Genomic DNA, 22,643 nt, shown 5'->3' with positions numbered 1-22,643 from the left:
AAAAACCCACCCTTGTACTCTATTAATTTTAATGAACACCCTAGACTTCTGCTATTGGTATCTAGTATCTTGATGGCTTGTTTTCTGCTACACGGTGAGTTGATGGTTTCATAGAATTTCAGTGAGGTCTTCAGGATCTCTTTCCTGGCTTGTGTTTTCAGTTCCAAGATCAGCATCATAAAGGCATGGCTTTTTTTTTCTGCATAAGTAGTAGCTTAGAGTTGTCTGCATGAAATTCAGCTGTCTCTACTTTTTCTAGTCACTCAGTTTTATTACTGTTGTATGCAGGCTTTTAGGCTCTTTTGTTTACTTTCTTCTGCAGGTCACTGATGACTCAGTGTATATTCCTGTTTGATCGATTAAAATGTTGCATGTGTATATCATATTTATTTGTTAGTTAGTTTTCTGCCTATTCTATATATTGGCAAAGGAAACTATACTGTTTCTTTCGTCCCTGAGGAAATGAAAACCAGCTGCATTTGGGATTGTCCTGATCCAAAGTGCTCCTCTACATCTACTGTCTTTTTCCCAGTTTCTGGATATAACGTTCCACTCTGACCTCTAATGTTCAAGGTCTGAAGCCTGATTTGGTTTTGATTCAGGTGCACATCTACCTTCATACATATTCATCTTGTCTTAAAATGTTCTCCCTTTCTAGCTAATTCTCCCAATCTAGCTAAATAATGCTGCTCTCTCTCCTTTGCTTTGAGACTCAAAATCTCTTTTTCCATAAGGTCCACCCATAAGATAAAGGCAAGTTACCATGGAATCCTTTCACACATCTTGAATCTACCTACTTTGTGCATACATTCAAAACCTGAACCCTGGAGCACAGACTTCTCACTTTCTGCAGTAAACTCTGTAGCTCCCCGTATGTGTCTGGATTGAACCTAGTTGAACTTGAGTTTTTATCATTGAAGCTAACAGTTTTGATACTCCCTTCTAAAGGAAACTCCATGGAGACTCTTGAATTTTCACCCTCATTGCTCTGAAACTTAAAAATGTGACAAATTCAGAGATTACAGGACAAAAAGAGATGCTCTTTCTTGTTATGTGACTGCTGATTCTTTTCCGGAAGCAGTCGTGGTTATTCAGAGTGGATGTTTTTTTCAAAAAATAACATTCAAGATAACCTTATAAACTGAAAATACCTAAAAAACTTGCATTCAGCAAAGGAGGGCATTTTTACGGTACATGATTGTCATCTTTACTGTTAATTTATGCATATTCCATAGGCTATGAACTACCAGTCTATCATTTTCTTCTAGGGCAAAATAACTTTATCCTCTTTCCTTTAGTTGTATTGTACTTTCTGTTTCACAATAATTGTCTATTACTCATTATAGTTAAAGAAGTTTATCAGTTATATAATAACTTCTGTTGCTGTTATTTTCCTTTATAAAAGCATATTTTTTCTAGTCTACCTAACATGGTGCAAAAATTAAAATTCTTAAGCTTAAAAAACTTCACATTTACTATATATTCTTAATATTTGCAGTAATATTTTGCTTTAGTTTTACCTGACAAACATTCTATATAGTGGTAATGAAACAAATTGAATAATTACTCATTCTTAAGCTTTTATTTGAGATTAGAAGATTAATGACTTGTAAAGTAATAGATTTTTAAAATTGAAATAAATACCTTTTCTTTCTCAGCACACAAGAAATCTAAGCAAGAATATGACTATAAGCATTTGATTTTAGACATGAAATTTGATGATAGTGTCTTTCACTGTCTTGGTGTTTCTTTTTTAGTTAGTTATCTGCTATTAAAAAAGCAATTATGTATATTTGTGTAGATGGCACTGTAAATGAGCCAGACATGTCTGCAAATTTCTGTCCTGACCATAAGGCACCAATGGTACTCTTTTTGGACCGTGTGTATGGCATTAAGGACCAAAGCTTCCTCCTTCACCTACTTGAAGTTGGATTTTTACCAGATTTAAGAGCTTCTGCCTCTCTGGATACAGTAAGTATTTTGCTATGGAGATTGAGTGCAGTGGGTGGATAAAGTGACTCAATTAATTTAATAAGTATAACGTTGAGTAAAAATGTTTGTTTTTTTTTTTTAAAGGGCAAGTATATGCCTTCTATAAACCCAAAGAGAAACAGTTCAGTTACATTTTCATTCATTGGTAGTGCTCGAGTTTTGGTCATAAGCATTCACCACCACTGGAAGTGTATACAGAACTTGTAATGAGTATAGGCGTTAATGAAGGCTTCCATTAATTATGTCATAAGTACTTAGAATAGTATGTAATATGTCTAACGATTACTTTCAGTTCATGTGTTCTTCCATATTACACTGAAAATTCATACTTCTGTAGATATGACGAAATTGAGATGAAAAATGCTACATAACGTTTGGTGATTTTTTTCCCTAACCAGTTTTAAAGAGCAAGCTGCTTCTTTTCTCATTTCTCTAATTGTTTCTTTTCTCTCTCCTCCTTTTCTTTTCTTTTCTTGATTGGTTCAGAGAGAACTATTTTAATGAGAGAAGTGGATGACTTGGATTTTCTCAAGTTCATAAAATGACTGTCATCATCATGTATATACTGGGAATGCTATGCTAGCATCCAGCCACTAAGCAGATTTCAGGAAAATACCTCTGTCATGTTTTATAAATTTTTATTTAGTAACCTTTATTCCATGAGATATCAATTTCTACTTCATACAGGTTTCTCTAAGTACCACAGAAGCAGCTCTTGCACTAAACAGATATATTTGCTCAGCTGTGTTTCCATTACTCAAAAGATGTGCTCCCCTCTTTTCTGGAACGGAACATCACGCCTCTCTTGTTGACTCCATGCTTCATACAATATATAGGTTATCCAAAGGACGTTCCCTTACAAAAGCACAACGAGACACTATTGAAGAATGCCTGCTTGCTATCTGCCAGTATGTATACCTATGTACAAATTCATTCTTTATTTGAAAATAAGAATATGCATTTTATTTTCATACATTATGTATATATACTGCATATAACGTAGAAAGATGAGTGTTTTATTCTTGCATGAAATAAGTGACCAAGCTGTGTGACTCCAGCACCATTTCCTCTGCTGTCATATGGCACAATCATACCTGTTGTCCAATCACATAAAGGGAGTGCAAAAATTGGCTATGTGATTTACCCTTCTACATAGATGAGGCATGCTGAGATTCTTTAAGCTTCGATTTAACCAGTCTAGTGTTTCCTTTCTCGTTATTTTGATTATATTCTCCTAAGGTATTATGTCTGTGTGCATATCAAGTTTTTCAAAATACTTTTAAAAGTGGTTTGAATTCTAATGTGCAAAATGATTTTACTAAGCAGATATTCCTTTTTTTTTTTTTTTTTTTTTTTTTCTTTTTAATTATAGCCACTTACGTCCCTCTATGCTCCAACAGTTATTGAGAAGGCTAGTTTTTGATGTGCCCTTACTCAATGAATACTGTAAAATGCCACTCAAGGTAAACAGTGTACTTTTTTTTTTTTTTTTTTTTTTTTTTTTTTTTTTTTTTGTAAATGCATTCAGCGTAAAACTTACTTCACAGTAATTTATCTTTGGTCTTTATGCTTTCACAGAATGGAGTGCACTGCTCTCTAAAAAATAAAAATAAAGCAAAAAATGCTGTTCCTATGAGTTATTCGAAGTAGAGAAATAAATTATAGGTGTGGGCATAAATAATATTATATATGTGAATATATAAACCGATATTAGACATTCAGACTGCATGAGTCTGTATGACGTATCACTAAATACCAGTTAATCATACACATTTTCTTCCTTGCAATTCTAGCTTCTGACAAATCACTATGAACAGTGTTGGAAATATTATTGTCTACCGTCAGGAATGGGAAGCTATGGAATTGCAGCAGAAGATGAATTACATTTAACTGAAAAACTTTTTTGGGGAATATTTGATTCCTTGTCTCACAAGGTAATGACTATAATTCACATTCCAGAATGGGATGACTGCAAAAGAATTCCAATGGTAATTTGCAGTGCCAGTACAGAAAATGCCTGTCTCTACAATTATTTCATGTAATATGGGAGATATGGCGATGAGTGCTAGTAATGAAGTACCATTCTAATGGAAAATCAAGTGCTGAATCTTGAAGAATTTTCTCTAAACTAATGTAATGTAAGATTTTTGTTTTGATATAAATATGTTTCCACTGATGATTGCTTGTTGCACTAACATGTTAATTACTCAACTCTGCTCTAGTCTGCCCTCCTAAACTTTTTATTATACTTTTTACTGACGTAAAATAGCAATAATTTTAAGAAATGCATGTACATGTGAGTCATATTATTGGTGTATGCACTATAAATCTATGCTGTTTTCAGACAGACACTTTTATTTTGACAGTTTGCTGGACATAGTCTAGTGTAAAAACTATGAGCCACCATTCTAGAAATTAATATATTCCTATATTATTGTCCAAAATGTGATCTTTTGAAGTTTTCAATGCCTTTTTTTTTTTTTTTTTTTTTTTTTTTTTTTAATAATTAGGGAGTGATTGCATTTCCTACATTAGAGACACCTTACTAAAAGCTTTTTGTACTTAGTTGGTTTCAAAAATCATTATCCAATTTTAATGACATTTATGCTGTCACAAGTGCAAAGAGTGTCGGTGCAGGCTGAGATCACAATTAATTGTTTCCGATTCGTCTTAGTATTTTACAAATAAATGAAGACCATGTGTTTTTGCCAGGGTTGATGGCCCGCTACAGTAGTATTTGCATCTCTCTGTAAATGAGTATTAGTCCAATGTGAGCACTGTGGTAAAGCTGCTCAGCTACAGTGTTCTCTGTTGTTCTATTTGGTGCTGGGGTAGTTACAGGCTTGGTATTTTCATGGCTTCCAATTGTGTTACTAGAAGTGATTCATTCTATGATCTCACTTCTATTTGTGCCCTAAGCACAGAATGTTGCAACAAAGCTAGAGGAGCTTTCTACTTGCTGTGGTGTATATCAGCAAATATCTTCAGTGAAACAACATTTTCTTAAACAAAGTCATTGTTCAAATTTACAATTTAAAATATCATATAGTCCTTCTCTTTCTTTAACAAAAGAAATATTTCTTCTGTTTATCAAATAATTATAATAGCGCAATGATGTTCACTGGTAAATCTTAAAGCCTTTTAAAGGTACATCATTTTGTGCCTTTTACAGATGGGGAATCTGAAACATAGAGAAGTGAAGTGATAATTTTTCCTAGGCACACTAGTAATCTTGTTTGAGAGCTAGAAGTAGAATCTAGACCTCCTATGACCTGCTTTCTCCTCTACCCTTTTTCTTTTTTTATACTTCAGTATGTAGCGATTGAACTTGAACTTGTTTCATGGCAAGTTACTAAGGATTCAAAAGTAATTGCACTGTGTGTTTTTATAGTTATCCCTAGAGCTAATTAGACTATTTAAGTAAATATTCAGATGGTGTTAGTTCACCTTGTAACATGCTACAGTAAAACACAATCTTTTTGTGACTGGCATGATTTAAACTGAAAACAATTTAGGGGGTAGGAGGGAGAAATGACAATGGCTTCTGCAGTTAAAATTGGAATTAGTAATTCTAGAAGGGCAAAGACAGAATTTTATGAATAATTGTACTTAGATTGTTCCAAAAGTAATGCCTCCTATTTATTTCCATATAAATAAACTACAGCTGACACAGAGAGCACAGTAACACTATTTGACAGAAAAAAATCTCATCTACAAAATGCTTTTTCAACATAGTCACCACCAATAGCTATGTATTTTTGCCACTGATGAGCAACAGCCTACATGAAATGCTTATAAAAATCTGCACCAGCAGAGGTGACCTATTGCTGTCACCACTGTTGAAATGCACCAGCTGCTGCCTCATTACACCAATAGCCACTATTGGTCTCCATAAGTTTTCAGCAAGTGTTGATGAAGGTCAATGGGTGCAATATTTTCCACATGAAGAAATTCAGTGACTCACCTTTGCTTTGTGTGCACATTTGTGTCATTTTGTTAGACCGCGCCTCTGCTGCCGTGTGTCACACAGCAACAAAATGGAATGGAATATTGGCAGGAAAGTTCAATTTCTACTGCCATACCACCAGCATTCACTTCTGATGCCATCAGCCAACATAGTAAAATAGGAAGCATTACTTTTGGAGCAGCCTTTATCCTCTTATATCTTGGTGAATAATGTTTAATCCTTCCTATGTAGGCCTTTCTGGCCCAAGGAGAGTTTAAGATTCATATGTAAATTGTTTAAGTTTACACAAGTGACAGCATGCTCTTAACAATCATCTAAGTAGTCTTAAAATATGTCAATTTGATAGTGAGAAAAACACATTATGCAGCAATAATTTTGCTCTATGTGTAATTTTTAAATGTGCTTTACTGTTTATTTGCATCTTCTAATATTTGTATGTATGGCTGCTTGGTTTTCACTAACATTTTGCATGTTTTTTCTATTGGGTTTTCCAACCAGTTCCTATCTCTCCTGCAGAAGTATGATCCAGAGCTCTTTAGAATGGCCTTGCCCTGTTTAAGTGCTATAGCTGGGGCTTTGCCTCCTGATTATTTAGATACACGAATTAGATCAACATTGGAAAAGCAGATCTCAGTGGATCCAGAAGGAAATTTTGATCCCAAACCTGTCAACACAGCAAAGTGAGTTAGTTATGCAATTCATCACGATTTCCTTTCCTTATATATTTTTATACTATTCCTTTTTAACACTTGTTTCTCCTCTGCACATAAAGTTGGCTGGTAATTGAATTTTAATGATACTACTCACAGTAATGATAGTACTCATAGTAACACTACTACTGATAGAGAAATGGCCTTTTAAGTAATTCTTCTGCTTCTTAAAATATAGTGTTCTAATACTTTTGTATTCAGTAACTGATTATTATTAATTGATTATTGCTGTTAAAATCAAGCCCCTGCATCACCTGTAATTATGAAGCCTAAAATGTCCATACTAATACTGTCCTTCATCTGAGAATGTAGCATTTTAATTATACTAAATATTTATCATAAATCAGACTACAGTAAGGTACAGTTGAATGACCAAACTCTCCTTTGTTTACAGCCTTGTACTTCCTGAAAAGCTGGAGTATATTGTCAGCAAATATGCTGAGCATTCTCATGATAAATGGGCTTTTGATAAGGTAGGATTTATTTTAACGCTGGCAACTGTCAGAAGAGGACTACGAAGTAATATCTGGGATGATTGGTGGAAAAAAAAAAAAAAGGAATAGTTAAATGATAGGAACTTGCTCAGATTAATTCCCACATATTTCTTTTGGGATATTTGTATGAAATCTTTTCCTCAAGAAAGTATGTTGATGCTTACCGTTTTTTCAAAGTGGCCTGAATTTATTAGGACAAAACTTGATAGGGTCTGATAACGGGTGATTAATTTGTTCTGTTTCTATTTTTTATACTAAGAATTTGTGTTCCTTACCTTGACGTTGCTTTAATAATGATATTCTTTTAATGTCAGAGATTCAATTTTATTGCAGCAAATCTGTGGTATGGCAAAGTATCTGGGAAGTCAAATGTCTTTTATTACTTCGGGATATATAGTTAGAGCTTTTCTTTCCTAACTTTAAGATTGTTATGTTATGTATTGTTTCCTAACTTTAAGATTATTATGGCCTATAATTTTCAAACTTCTTTGCTCCTGTGTCCTCTGTTTCACTTTAGAGCAATAAATGACAGTCTGTAGAAAGTAATGCCTCCTATTTATTTCTATGGAAAGTAAAATAGATACAAAGAGCGCGTTAACACTATCTAATAAAATTCTTAGCTACAAAACACTGTTTTTCAACACAGTCACCACCATTAGCTATGCATTTTTGCCAGCAATGAACAAGAGCCTGCATGCCGAGCTCATAATCTGCACCAGCAAACGTGACCCATGTTTCGCAGCTGCTATGAAAATGTAGTTGCTAGGAAAATGTCGCCCACTCAGTCCATCTTCCATCAACAAGAACAGATGGAGGTTAGAAGGGCACTAAATCTAGACTGTACAGTGGATGTGGTTGGATAATAAAGCCACGTTTGGCAATGTACTCCACAATCTTCAAACTCTTTTGGAGCCTGGCAGTACTGAAGAGAAAAGTTGTTGTCTTCTCTGGACTGACTCTGGAAGTTTGAGCCTTCAGCTTAGTCACCTTTGTGATGCAGCAGTCAGAGTTGATGGTTTATCTGAGTTCAAGGAAGTCTAGAAGAATTGTGTCTTTGCTATTCCAAAAGATAACCCCTATCGCTTCACATGGTGAGGGCTGCGTCTTCAACTTTTTCTTCAATGGGAATATACACGTTGCCACTACATGGACTGCCATTTTGACCCCTGCTTGTAGTGGTGACACCACTTCTCATCATGGCAGTTGCACTGAACAGATATATAGAAATAACAATTCTGCTCTTGTGTGGGTCTGTGCAAAAGAATGTTTTCTTCTGTTCAGGTGCATGCATTTTGTTTACTACAAATTTCTGGCACAGTGCAGCTATTAGTGTAGATCAGCAGTTCAGTACAAGAAAGTAAACTTGCAAATTTGCATTTATTCTTCTGTCCTGCTCTCATTTCAGTATATATTTTTTTTCAGACTAATAATGGGTGGAAATACGGTGTTTCACTGGATGAAAATACAAAGACTCATCCATTAATAAGACCTTTCAAAACTTTAACTGAGAAGGTAATAGAATACTTCATCTATATTAATGGAAAGTAACTTGATTTGTGTATTGTACTTTTAAAATTCTGTTTCAAATATATAATATAAAAGGAGATTCAAACTATAATTCCTATGGTTAAAAACAGTAATATCCACATGCCACATTGATTATATAGATCTACACATAGAAATCTACATATAGAGAAATACATAGTTACAGACATAGGTAGCCAGGTATAGAGCCCTGCATGCATTATATGCTTTCATTAGGATGTTTTCATAGGCCTGAGATAATTTGTACTAAAGACATTGATAGCATGGAGTTTTTAGGTTGTTGTGGGTGAGAAAATCACTAGCAGTAATTTCTGTGGTCTAGGCTAAAGTGTAATCTAACATATCTGAAGACAATTCAGTTTTCAGGAAGTATAGTATAAAATTTTAAAGAAATTGGAGGAGATGCAACTCCTCCAGAGTAGCTACAGAAGTTGGAGAAGAAACATTCAAAATTTTTTAAATGGTCTTTTATTTGAGTTTCTTAAGTAGGCACAAATGTCTTCAAGTCATCAAAACACAGAACTGAACTTGCATTCTGTTACATATTTTTGCAGTCATTCATTGGGTGACTCAGATAAGTCATTTACATTTGTCCCACTTGACAACTCTTTTTCCATTCAGAAAACTGAGATGACAAAATCAAGAATTTTAATTTCACAGGGTTTATAAGTTACTGTGAAATCTTCAGAGAGGAGCTAAAGAATTGTTGGGTAAATACTCATTGAAGCCATTTAAAAAGAGTATTTAAAGAGAATATTTGAAATGATCTTAGGTTAAAAGCTTTGAACCATTTCTAAAATTGTCTTTCCTTGTCATGTTAAGTAAGTATCACAAAAATTCTGAATTATAGAAAGAGCTGAAGTATTTTTATTAGGTTGATTTGAAAAGTCTTTATATGATGCACTCAATTTTCTTTTCCAGAACTTTCAAATTTGTTACTTAGTATCTTTACTTTTTGAAGGTCTGATAAATTACAGACTCTTTCCTAATTTTTTTACTGATGGCTGTTTTTGGATGAAGAGTGTATGTATCAGTAATATTCTGCATTCATAACTAGATATAAATATAGGAACATAAAAAAAAAAAAAGCTTCGTGCTTTTATATTCAAATATATACTATCGCTCAGCTAATTTAATACACATACTGCCATCGATATTTTTAAATTATTTTGGGCTGTAGAAACTAATTAATTGGTTTCCAGGTACAAACTCCCTAACTGCTTTAGAGCAAATCACTTGAGATATGATAGTTTTTAATAAACATATGTCCCATCCAAAAAAAAAAAAAAAAAAAAAAAAAAAAGCCTGTGACTACTTTAAAGCTTTTCTCTCATGTCAATCATAACCTGCCTGAAGGTATAATATAGAAATTTCTTCAGCTATTGTAGAGTGTAAGAGTTTGTAGTGAAGGACAGCCTGCTTTTATTGAGTTTTCACTACCTGCTGAATAAAGAAAATTATTTTTTTCTAAGGAAAAAGAAATTTATCGTTGGCCTGTGAGAGAATCACTGAAAACCATGTTGGCCATCGGGTGGAGCCTCGAGAGGACCAGGGAAGGGGGAGAAGCAACGTTGCAACAGCGTGAAAATGAAAAGCTCCGCAGCATATCTCAGTCTAGCCAGGTATGGTGGAATTCAGAATGAAAAAGGATTGCTTGTTAACTTACTAAGAGATTATACATAACATTTGTTTTAGATTCTTTTTTAATGGAATGTAACTTACAATGTTAGAGTTCCATGTCTGGAAATCTTGTCTCAATAATAATAATAATAATAATAATAAAAAAGCTTTAACACTACGGAGGGGATTGAAAAAAAATCCAACTTTTTAAATGCAATAATGTTCAGAGACCAAATCTTCTGGAGAGAGTTTTTGTATAGTCATTCAAAGAATACATAGCAGAGTATTTAATTCATTTTTTTTTAATGATTGTTAAAAATAATAAAAAAAATGTTTATCAAACAGAATAATCCAAAATTGACTTTTGTCAAGATTATAATCGGATAGGTAATAAGATTGGTCATATAATAATACTTTTTGTTAAATCTACTTGCATATTTCTCAGGTAATTGTACAGTGTTTTGATATGATATAGACTATTTTTTTCATTTGTAGTTATTTGTGCTAACATACTGAAACTGCCATTCAGTTTATCTGTATCTTGGAGGATAAAGAAAGCTGTTTAAAACTATGATGAGCAACAGAAATGCGTGGCTAACAGAAAATGTGTGTTAGTATGTCATACCAAACCATACCATGGATTCTGTTATCTTTCTAGAAGTTCATATGATGCCTCAATAGTACCAAAATACATGAATAAATTGAAAAATGTTTTCAAACAAACATGAACAAAATGCATGGTGTGATTCGGTACAGGATTTCAAAATCTTTAATTTGTTTGAAATTATTGATTTGTATGTGACTTCACATTTAGTCTCATGAGTAGGTTTGCTGCATTGGAGCATTCACAATAGAAACATTCTAAGACTGCATAAATCTATTGCATCATTTTCTTAGTCTGTACATTCCCATAGACAGTATCTTATTTTCACTTTTCACAGTGGTGCCTTTAGTATATGGCTCATTGAAGTTGTCACACTATTCTGTCATGTTTTGAAAATCCATTCAGTGTCTCATAATTAGTCTCCTCTTAGTCTGAGAAGCATACTTTTTAAAAGCAGGCTTCCATCTCTTCCCAACAAAAAGACATCTAAATATCTGCATCCTTCTCATTTCCATATCAACAAATATATTGTTAATTTTCCTGTGTGTCTTCAGCACATTGTCAGACAAAAGATGAACACAATTTCTAAAAGAACTTTTAAAAAATGTGAATTGTGTCACTCTAATTAGGTCAACAACAGACATTGTAGTTATATACACACACACATATACCTGAAAAACTTCTTATTTGAAAATAATTATTTTTCTTTTCCCTCAGGGAAATGGATATAGCCCAGCACCACTTGATCTCACTAACGTGGTACTTTCTAGGGAACTTCAGGTTTGTATTTGTGTTTTGGATGTTTTGTGTTGGAAAGACATTTCACTGATGAGTTGAAATTCACCAAGTTTTATAAGTGTATATGTGACTTCAGCTGTGGTTCACTGTTGTAGTAAGGTGCTTGCCGTATTTACAATTTCAAAAACAGATTTCTATTCTTTATCTCAGTGTTGCTTCCTGAGATCCTAGAAGAGTTATCATGAAGCTACGGAAGGGATTCTAAACAGCTTTTATATATATTTAACCTGTGCTGTGCTTACTTTGAACTGATACTCCCAATGTTATGCAAAGATGCTTCCTTTGCTGTTCATATGATGAAAAACCTGACAGAAAGAATTCATATTATTTATTCCAGATAGCTTCATTGAAAGAAAGAAAGCTATAAAATGAGACAGCCTTTGCTTAGGTGTTTTGGGTTTTTGTTTGCTTCTCCTTAATTGAACCCTACAAATACATACTTTTAAGGTGCCCTTTGGTATGTTAGTCTTCTTTTATTTTATACACTTTGAAACTCTTCTCTTTCATCCTCTTTCCCACCTTTATTTTTCCAAATCTTTTGAAGAATAAAGAGATATCTAATTATTGTCTAGATATAATAGATATATATAGATTAGATATTAGATATATATAAATTATATACAGATATATAATAGATATCTATTTATACTGTCTATCTTTCTTCAAACTTGCATATTCTCTTACTTTATGATTTTACATTTAGTCTCTCTTTATTTTTTCCTAAGCTCATTCTAGGGGTAATTTCATCATCTTAGTTAACAATCCCAGAGCTGTCTATTTTCTTGGTTGTTTTCTTCATTCTGTTTATTTTAACTCTCCATTTCACTGAAGTTATTCTCTCAGTGCTCTCTTGTTTCCAAGTCACAGTGATCAGCACCTGTAGCAGAACTGTCTTCAGAAAGTGGGATGTCAGAGTTTCTGTCTTTTACAGTAAGACTTTCTTTGTTCTTGACTATATGTACTGTTGTCTAATTTTAGTCATCTGCCCATATTCACAGAATCATAGAATTGTTTGAGTTAGAAGGGACCCTTAAAGGTTATCTAATCCAACCACTCTGTAACAAATAGGGACATCTAGAGCATTCTTTCTTCAATGCTAGCCCTCTTTCTGCTTTTTTTTCCTGCAGTAAGTGTTTCCAAGTGAAAAGTGAAACCACTGTATGAGTTCCTCTTTTTCTTAGCCTATTTCTCTTTATGTTTTCATGGCAATATATTACTTCAATTAGTATAAATCATTTCGTACTACAACTTGATATTTCCCTCTTCTTTTCCTCATTATTATATACTTTTTCAGAGTTCTATTTGTTCGGAAGCTTGCTAGCTTGAATGTATTCATTATCCGTGTATTGTAGACATACATGTGCAACAAGCTAAAGATGGTTACTTTCACCTTTTGTCTCTTCGATGCCCTCTTTCAACATCTGTTTTGCTAGAAGTCTTAACTCCTTATAACTCTTTTAGCTTTCTTTTGTAAGAAGGGATTTCCATTTCCCTATTCTTGTATGGTCTCACAGATGAGAATTCCCTTTCCTCAAAAAAGGAATTAATACTTTTGCAGTTTATAATAGTACAATTTCACTGTTGTTTTTGTTTCACACAGCACTCAAGACTTACTACTTCAGTTTATCAGAATATTGCTTTGAAATTTCTTATGTTTTTTTTCTTAATTTACTATTAAAATACAATTTTTCATTCACATTTTGTCTTTTGTTTCCAGTCTTCTTTCATCAAAAAGCTCACTGAATTCACTATTTACAATAAATCTTTGACACTCTTCTTGAATCTTAGTGTGACCAGCATACAAACCAGTTCCTATGCTGTACTGACACACCACTATCGGTAATTTTCAAGCCAAAACCCAGAACTAGTTTTCCAAAAATTCTTGTCTTGATGTAGTTTTCCCTGCTGATATTCTAGGAATTACATTGTTCCTATTTTATATTGTTCCTATTTCCTGTATCCTATATTATTTGTTTATTTTCCTGTGATTATCTGTTCTTCTGGTTCTTTTCCTACCTTTGTTATCACTGTCAAAATATACTAGAAGTGTGTTTTTATAAAGGCTCCATATTGCTTAGTCTTAGTTCTGTTTTTTACCTTTCTTTGCAAGGCAGTAAAATTTTAATTAGTGTGAATTACATACACTCTTAACACACACTTACAAAACAAATGCTATCTTTCTTGAATATGTTCCTTCTATCTTTATCTTGAGTCTGGGTCCTTGATTCAGATCTTCCTCCAGCAGATCTTGACTTTTTGGTTAATTTATTAATAACTGTAGTTGACACAGATGTCATAGTACTCATCTAGACATGCAGGTTGTTATTTTCCATCCTGGCTCTATAGAACATTAGCTCTAGAATATGGTCTACAGCCTGATCCTTATGAGTAAAAGTTTTATTTGAGGTTCTGTTGTCTTATGTTTTGATTTCTTCACCATTTATTTTTCTTAATTAATGTAGTCATTCCCAACTTGCTTAGGAAACACCAGCATTTAATATTATCATGTAATTTATTGTTTCTCTGTTTGTACTGAGACAAATGAAATGTACTTCATATGACTTTGTTAACTTTCAGATTTTTTCATTGACTCTCCCTTATTTCATATGTTATATAAAAAGTCAACATTTCATGTGTCTGATGGACTGTGATGCTACCAAGCATTGTCTATATGATAAATTGTTGCTCTTGTCATTATTGCTGTCCGTAAGTAGCTGTAACACTACTTCAGTATTTATACGAATAGACTAAAGACTAATACTACTAGAAGAGCCTGCTAGAGTATTTGTGTGCAAAGAGTCTGTATTTCCTGAAAAAGATGCTTTTATTTACTTTAGTGTCATCATCTGTGCAGAAAGATTTAACTTTCTGTTCTCTGTATACTGTCTTCCCATTGTCATTGAAAATAGCTTTTGGGGAGAATTGATGGCTAATTCCTACCTTCAGAATAGATTCTTTTCATGCTATTTCAACTCTTAGGTGTCATACAGTTAGCAAATACTTACTCTCCTTTCATTTAATACATTACAGTTCCTAGCTTAATAAAAACTAGTTTATGACTAAAGCCACTTAAAAGCTAGAATAAGGTAATAATTATAATAATTATTATTAATTTAGCCTTCCACTGCTTTATTTGAAAGCATCTGTGGGTTTTTGTTCCCCACTTTAGTGAGGTCAGTTCTTGAATGCATGGACCAAGTCAGCCAAATGGACTATGGGGTGATGTTCCTTTACCAAAGAGCGTAGACTATACTCAAGACTGTTGACTTAAGTGAATTTACAGATTTAATTATAATTTTTTAATTTTGCATCATCTTCTTTTTCCTGATGACAATGTAGGGAATGGTTGAGGTAATGGCAGAAAACTACCATAATATATGGGCCAAAAAGAAGAAAATGGAGTTGGAAAGCAAAGGTAAGTCAGAATCCTATGAATCACGCAGAAAAGACAAAATGAGGCAGGAGAAGTCTGAAAGAAGACTGTAAAACAATCAAAATTGAACAATTTCTGTATTTGAAGAAAGATAAACCTTAGGGAAAAAAAAACCTTACAGTTCTCTCTACTCACCACAGGTGGGGGCAGTCATCCTTTATTGGTACCTTATGACACACTGACAGCAAAGGAGAAATCACGGGACCGTGAAAAGGCACAAGAGCTGTTTAAATTTCTTCAAGTGAATGGCATAATCATATCTCGGTAACATTCTTATTTTCCTGAACTATTTGCTTGCATTCAGTGCACGAACAATGATAATTTTCCTTATCTCACAGCATTCTGTTAGGTATTAACATAATTACTGTTTGACACGTCTTCTGTACATCACAGTCCTTGTTACTTTTATGTTCAGAAAGACCCATCTGAAATAGTGAAGACAGGTAACCCTTTTAATAAGTCCGTGATCACAGTAAATACAACATGCAATACTATTATTATTCAGCAAATAGATTATTCAAAACTTCTAAATTAGCAACTAGCAGCTGTTAGTCTGATTATGGGAAAATAAATCTGAGGTCTGATACTGTAAGAAAATGCCTACATTAACATGGTTCTTAAGAAAAACGTTCTGAGTTCCCTGAAGTAAGACAGAGTGGCTGTTTTGTGGGCACTTGCTCCTTAACTTGTTCAAATAGAACCCTAAATGTTATTACCTGAAAGTACTCTAGCCTATGGGGGCTTATTCTGTCAAAATAAAAATAGTTTATTAATGTGCTGTATTTTTGATTTTTTGATAATATAATTTTAATTTACTGTACCATAACTAGCACTTATTTATAATACATAAAAATAACTCAGCACATGCAAAATTACAATTTTGCTGGCATTAAGCATTTTTTTAAATCTACAATGTATTTATGAGCAAATTTTTTTTGTAAGTTAGGTGGCTTTCAGAAGTTTCTTCATAATTATATTTTTCTGTGATCCTAAAGAATGTTAGAACTCCAGTGAGGTAGGTTTCATTTGTAGCTACAGGAAAAACTGATATTGTAAAACTAGGCACAGCTAACCACAAATACTTTTATTTCTTTTCAATCTTGCACTCACCAGTCATGATTGAAGTAATGAATCTATCTCAGGGAATGAACATTATATGCTTCCCCAGAAATTATCATGTATTGCTGAAATTTTTTCAGAAACTTTGACTAAGGTAGCAATTTGTCACTTATGTTCTCATTCAAAAATTTAAGCCATTTTGACTTCAGTTTTTTTCATTAAAAACAAATTGTGACAGTGAAAAGTTGAAATAAAATGTGGTCAATAGGCTGTTTTTTTTTTTAAGCTGTAGTTGCAGACATCCCAAGCATTTGGCATTTTAAACTGCCAGTAGCAGAAATGAGGTTACCAGTGCACTGCTTTGTTAGATTGAAATGTACCATGTTTTCATTTGTGCAGCAACATCTCTCCAAAGTTCTTATGTTAAAACGCTTATATTTTAGATATATATATCCACAGCTATCAAATCTCTTAGAAAAACGTGCGCTGATTTTAATGGTTCTTGCTATAAAATTGATAAGGAAAAGTAGCCCTGGGAGGTCATTTTATGTCATTAATGAAAATTTACCATATGTAGAAGATTATAAGGAATGGAATGCTTCATAATACTATGATAGTTCATACTATAATCTTTATCAATGCAATTTATCTTAATACTTTCTAATATAGGGGTCGGAATGACATGGATTTGGATGCTTCATCCATGGAAAAGAGGTTTGCCTTTAAGTTTCTGAAGAAAATTTTAAAATATGTTGACTCTGCTCAAGAGTTCATTGCACATTTGGGTAAGTTGCCAACTTTATTTTGAAAATAATTCAAGTTGATATTTAAATATTTTAGTTGCTGTGTCTAAATTTGTAGTGACTACTGGTTTTATTGCCTTCAAGAAAGTGTAATTCTGTCTGTTAATTTGTAGATTGAGTTCTTGGACATCTTAGCCAGTAATTAACAGAATGGTTTCTGCTGTTTTGATCGCATTCCTTATAAACTAAGTATGTAAAGTTATATCAAAGAGCTGTTGTGGTTTTTGTTATTAGACTGCTTCTTATTCGTGTCTTTATTGTATCCTTGCAGAAGCCATTGTTACCAGTGGAAAAACTGAAAAATCTCCACATGACCAAGAAATAAAATTCTTTGCCAAAGTAAGTGATTTAGTATTTCAAGTAATGTAGATATACACTCTATTGTACAGAATGTGGAATTCTGTAATCTAAGACTGCTTTTCAGATAACAGAAATATATCTTTCCCATTTTTTTTTTTTCCTGGTAAGCAGTGAATGGTATGTTGTCAAAGATATTTCCAAACGTGTTCAGAAAGATTTCAACATCTTTGCTGGGTTCAAGCATTTCAGAATATTTCAAAATATTTCATAATAATTGTTGGAAAAGATTATATCTGAGAAGAAACATAGAAGTTAAAAGCAGCTACTTTATTACATGAAATGAAAAACGCTGAATGTATAAATAATTTCAGATTTTTTTTTTACTTAGTATACACTAAAGTCACTAAAGTCATAGTATTGTCTAATTATTGCTTAGTTATTTCTTACATATTTGTGTTGTAAATATACTAAGATAAATGCTGTCAGTAATCAGATTTTTAGGATTATTTAGGAGCTTAAAAAAAAAAAAGCCCTCTCCTTTTATATCTGGGGAATTATGTGAACAGTGGAGAGGAAAATTCTTCTTCATTGATGTTTATCAGTGTTGAATGAGAAAAGAGTAACACTGTAGTATTAGATCCAAAATAGATCTGTGTTACACTAAGTAATATTTATGTAACTTTTAATTAAAATTGTAATACTTTAGATTTTAATTTATATGACTCTGTCTCTGAAATGAGAAAGTACAGCCATTACAGAGTTTCTAAAATACTTTGCATTAACTTTCCCCAATCAGGTAATTGTTGCCACGGTTATCATTCTGTGTTCTGCAAAAACTACATTTTGTATCTCTGTTTCCTAGGTTCTTTTACCGTTAGTTGATCAGTACTTTACAAATCACTGCTTGTACTTCCTGTCTTCTCCAACAAAAACACTCAGTAGCAGTGGATATGCATCAAATAAGGAAAAGGAAATGGTAGCAAGGTAAGTAGAAGATTAAGATACACATAGGAGGGCTCTATCTAAACAGCAAAAACTTTAAAAGGATAGTTCATATAGCTTGCTTTATGGATGGTTCAAAATCTCACTTCCCTCAGATACAATTTTTTAGCAGAATAGCAGATATTGAATAGCATTCCTTATTTTACTATTATTTAATATATGTCTGAAGAATTAAATTACATATTACAATTTATTAATTACGTGTATTATTAATTATATATAAATAAAATTTAGTTTCTGCATAATTTCCATCACTTCCACTTGCAATGAAGTTTTTTTTATTCTTTTAGTATTCCTGTAGAAACAATGGTAAATATTCAATTACTTAAAAAATTTTATGCATTATGAAGTTACATGTTTTTTAACAAGTATTCTTGTTTAAAATAGATAGCACTGAATATCTCTCTATTGTCTTAGGTTGTGTGATGACAACGTGTCTTTATGGATGGTAACAATCTTGTTAATGCCATAGCCAACAGCCTACTAAGCAACTCTACTAGCATTACCTTGTATTGACTTCATTGCAGGCTGAAGATAACGAATCATTTCATATTGCTATGGACCATGTTATTACTTGTTCCTTGTGGTGTTATCCAGTGTTCTTTGGTTTGACATGGGCTCAAAAACACAGAAGCTTGTCTATTTTCAGTTCAGTTGCTAAACAGAGGACATGAAGTTTTGATACAATAAATTAGATTATTTTCCTAAAAGAATGTAAATAATTCAAACTCATCTAAGTGTGTTGTAGATCTATAATTGAGGAAGGAGTGGGAAAAATGACTAAAATTGTTTGCACATTCATATGTATGGTTGTAAATAAACTTTTAACAAGAATGATAATATGTAAAAGGGTACAGTATGCATTTTCTGCACGTGAGCTTCAGAAGTAGGTTACAGACTTGAAGTTTTACACATTGAAATGTTAACAGCCTTGCAAAATGAAGTCATCTTGTGTGAAAGAATGTTCAGAAGATAACAGCTGTCATAGCTGTCATAGCCAGACTACAGCACAGACGTGACTAGGAATATAAAACATGCCATTTAATGCAAGTGTTTTCTTCAGTATAGGCAGAATGATGATAAGAATTTGAGGAAAAAAATCAATATTTATAAAATCATTTAAATCTTTCTCACAGTACAATGTTACTTCTAATAGCAGTTGTCCATGATGTTAACATCATGTCCCAAACTTATCTGTTTTCGTGCACCCTTGCTTTCAGTTGTGATGCAACTGATATTCCACTAGCAGTGAAATAAATATTAAATACCAAATAGTACACAGGAATAGAAAATCTATTAAGGGAACTTTTAGGTTGTGAATGGAATGGAATGGTAAAATTTAAATTGCTCGTATCTAGTTCACAGGGAATAAAACAGCTTTTTAATGAGTCTTATCCTCATTACTTGGGTTATGTCTCTCGATTCTTTTATTGTACAGTTAAAAGAAAATTAATGTAGTTTTATATTTTTTTCATGACTTTTATTACTAGCTTTGTCATGTATGCTTCATAAACACTGACATGTGCGTATGCACTTTACTTATTTTTTCTCATGCTCATGGCTTGTTTTCTAGCTTGAAATGACATAAAATCAAATCAATACGAATAACTGAATTACCAGTTGGGTAAAAATCTTTTTCTTAAGGAAAAATTTGAAGCTGAAGAGCGTACTGGGGAGCAAGATACTGAGAAACAGTAGTTTCAGAGTTTTGTCCTTCACTTATATCAAATCCAGATAAACTGTTTTCTTGTGACTTGTTGATCAAAACCTCTGTATCTTTATTTACAATTAGATATTTTCTCATCAGAACACTTGTTAATTAGTTCATCTTGTAAACAGTATATGAAAAAAAAATCTGCTGTTATAAACTCTTTTCAAAAGTTTTATTTCAGCAAAATTTAAACCAACTTTATAGGATAAAGAATAGTTTTCTGGACCTAAAACTTCCCTAAGGTGAATTTGTATATCAGATATTATGAAACAGGGCTATTTAGCAAGTAGACTAACACTATAGATTTGGTTACAAAAAAGTTTTGCCCCTTGTAAAAGGTCCTAGGTATGGAAAATCTGGGCTATTTTTGAAGGAAATTCTGTATTTCTCGCCATTATCCATGTGGCGGAAAGAACATTTATAATGCACCATTTACCATCTGTGAAAGCAGAGAAAAATTCCAGTCTGTTATTTGGGGTTGAGGATTACTAACTGATTTTGGAGTCTGGCCTTTAGTTTAAAAAGAATAGAATTAATGGCTTTGTGCTAGAATGTCCTTAGAGAACAGCACAAGGAGTTTTTTATCTTACCTCTGAATGTTTTCATGAAGCTTGGAACAAATGAGAGGATGATGAAGAGTTGACTGATGCAAATATATGGTACATACGCAAGATAGTGTTGTCAGGAAATTCTTGGAATGTAGATCATTGGGAAGTCCTTAGAGGTCTATCCTGGACCATTTTCATTGGTTCATTTTTGTTGTTCTAGCTTGCCTGTTTCCTAAGGTTCTTCATTCCCATTACTGAACTATTGTTTGAAATTCTACTACTTCAAGTGTCAGAATTTACAAACAGCTTGTCGCTTTTCTTCATCTTCCCTCCCGTTTTTCAGTTGGATACACTGAGAAGATATTCTGCTTCTGTCATGATTAGAATGATGTCTAAAAGGAACAAAGTCAGGGAATCCCACCCTGGTCCTGTGAACCTTTGTTATATGTCTATGATGGAGTCTGAAATAAAGGGCATCCAAAGGAATACACCTCTAGTCCCACCCTAGATAGATTTCAAGGCTTTTATAGAAAATATCAATTATATTCTTCACTGAAACATTCAAGCAGTAGATTGTGGTTTAAGAGAGCTTTTATTTACATTCAGTTCAGACATTACTGAATTTCTCTTTTGGAAATTATTCTGAAGCCTAAAAGATGCTGCTACAGAGTGCTGATACATTTCCCCATTTCCAACATGAGCAAATACTTCATAAGGGAGATAGCATCAAAACCTTTAGTAAATGATTCAGTGAGCAACAGAACTAATAAGGTTTAGTTTCTGCTGGATTTGTTTTTCATTGGTGATATCAGTTTCTGATCAAAGCTTATCCCACTGTTGGGTGATTTAAATGGTCTCACATTTAAATTTTAGATATCAGAGAATGTGAAAATACAGGATGTGAATTTCTAGGGGTAATTATGGATTCTATCTTCTCTACACAATTGCTCACTTCTTCCCTGTCCCAGATTTCTGGAATTCAGTAATTTTTTAGACAACTGTACTGTATCAGATTTAGTTAGAATCAACCATTTGACTCAAGTTTTTTATTCTAGAAAACTCAATTCAGAGGAGACAGTTTCCTTTTAATTTATAATATGTTGCCTTTCATTTTTCTACAGTCAACATATAAAGTTGAATATTTACTTAAGTACTTATGTTACTTAAGTAGGAATGTAATTAATATTTTAATCCTATTTTTTTGCTCTCTGTTCAAGATGTGCTACCGGTTATTTTCTGTGGGAGATTTTGTATTATAATCTTCAAACTGTTCTACTCTTAAGCTTTCTTTAATTGTTGGTTTGTCAAAGTTCTTTTGCTTTCCTTCACTCCACTGGACAGCGCTGATCACTTGTCTTCAGTACATACAGATTTTAAAAGTAAAGTTTATTTGCTTGTGATTACATAAGTCCAGGTCTAGAACTGAACTTACTAGCCTCCATCCTTCCATTTATTTTCCAACATGTCTTTTTTTTTTTCTAAATTATTCTTATAATTTATTTACTGTCATCTTTACTTTTATTTTTGGTTTTTATACAGCAGCTTCACATAACAGCATTCCTAATATACTGCTTTACGGAGCTGTCAGGTATATTTTATGTAAGAATACAAGATGGTCCTCCAGTAGCTGGTGAAGTGACTCAGGTTTAGGAGGATGGAATTTTCATTTAATTTCGTTTAATATCAGTCTGTGAATGATCTTATGACTTCCTAAGGTCACTCAGGTCAGATTTATAAAGCTAGAGAGATATTGCAAAATGTCTTCATAAAGGCGTGTGAAAGAAGTTTGATATCTAACATTAGAAATTTAGAAATATCTCAGAATTCTTTTCCATTCTTAGTTGAGAAAACTAGCTATCAGTATTTTAAAGGAAGTATGGTTTTTTCTTCCTATTTCGAAGATCACAATGACAACTTCTTGTTATTATTAAGAGAACACATCAGTTTCTAAGGAATGTTTGCTTTATTTTTTATATTCTAATTTCATTTGTAAAATATATCACAGACCATAAAAAAAGTCTGCCAAGCTGTCATTAGTTTTAGAAGTTAAGGTAGTC

General features: G+C 32.9%; 1 protein-coding gene across 5 annotated transcripts in view; it reads left to right on the top strand.

Moving 5' to 3' along the window:
- RYR3 (ryanodine receptor 3) overlaps window positions 1–22,643 on the top strand; it is a 203,729-nt gene that overhangs the window by 126,813 nt on the left and 54,273 nt on the right. For 3 of the 5 annotated variants that reach the window (XM_048949520.1, XM_048949522.1, XM_048949519.1), the window contains exons 47-60: window positions 1,802–1,971; window positions 2,680–2,900; window positions 3,365–3,455; window positions 3,786–3,926; window positions 6,458–6,639; window positions 7,064–7,142; window positions 8,586–8,675; window positions 10,181–10,330; window positions 11,650–11,712; window positions 15,070–15,145; window positions 15,304–15,427; window positions 16,892–17,007; window positions 17,297–17,364; window positions 18,188–18,309. In XM_048949520.1, coding sequence (XP_048805477.1) covers window positions 1,802–1,971; window positions 2,680–2,900; window positions 3,365–3,455; window positions 3,786–3,926; window positions 6,458–6,639; window positions 7,064–7,142; window positions 8,586–8,675; window positions 10,181–10,330; window positions 11,650–11,712; window positions 15,070–15,145; window positions 15,304–15,427; window positions 16,892–17,007; window positions 17,297–17,364; window positions 18,188–18,309 — 1,693 coding nt within the window. The remainder of the gene's footprint in view (window positions 1–1,801; window positions 1,972–2,679; window positions 2,901–3,364; window positions 3,456–3,785; window positions 3,927–6,457; window positions 6,640–7,063; window positions 7,143–8,585; window positions 8,676–10,180; window positions 10,331–11,649; window positions 11,713–15,069; window positions 15,146–15,303; window positions 15,428–16,891; window positions 17,008–17,296; window positions 17,365–18,187; window positions 18,310–22,643) is intronic. The other 2 variants (XM_048949521.1, XM_048949523.1) reach the window with 1 other exon arrangement.

This window comes from Lagopus muta, chromosome 6 (genome assembly GCF_023343835.1).
Source record: "Lagopus muta isolate bLagMut1 chromosome 6, bLagMut1 primary, whole genome shotgun sequence".
Lineage (NCBI taxonomy): Eukaryota > Metazoa > Chordata > Aves > Galliformes > Phasianidae > Lagopus > Lagopus muta.
This window is presented reverse-complemented; position numbering and strand designations above follow the sequence as displayed.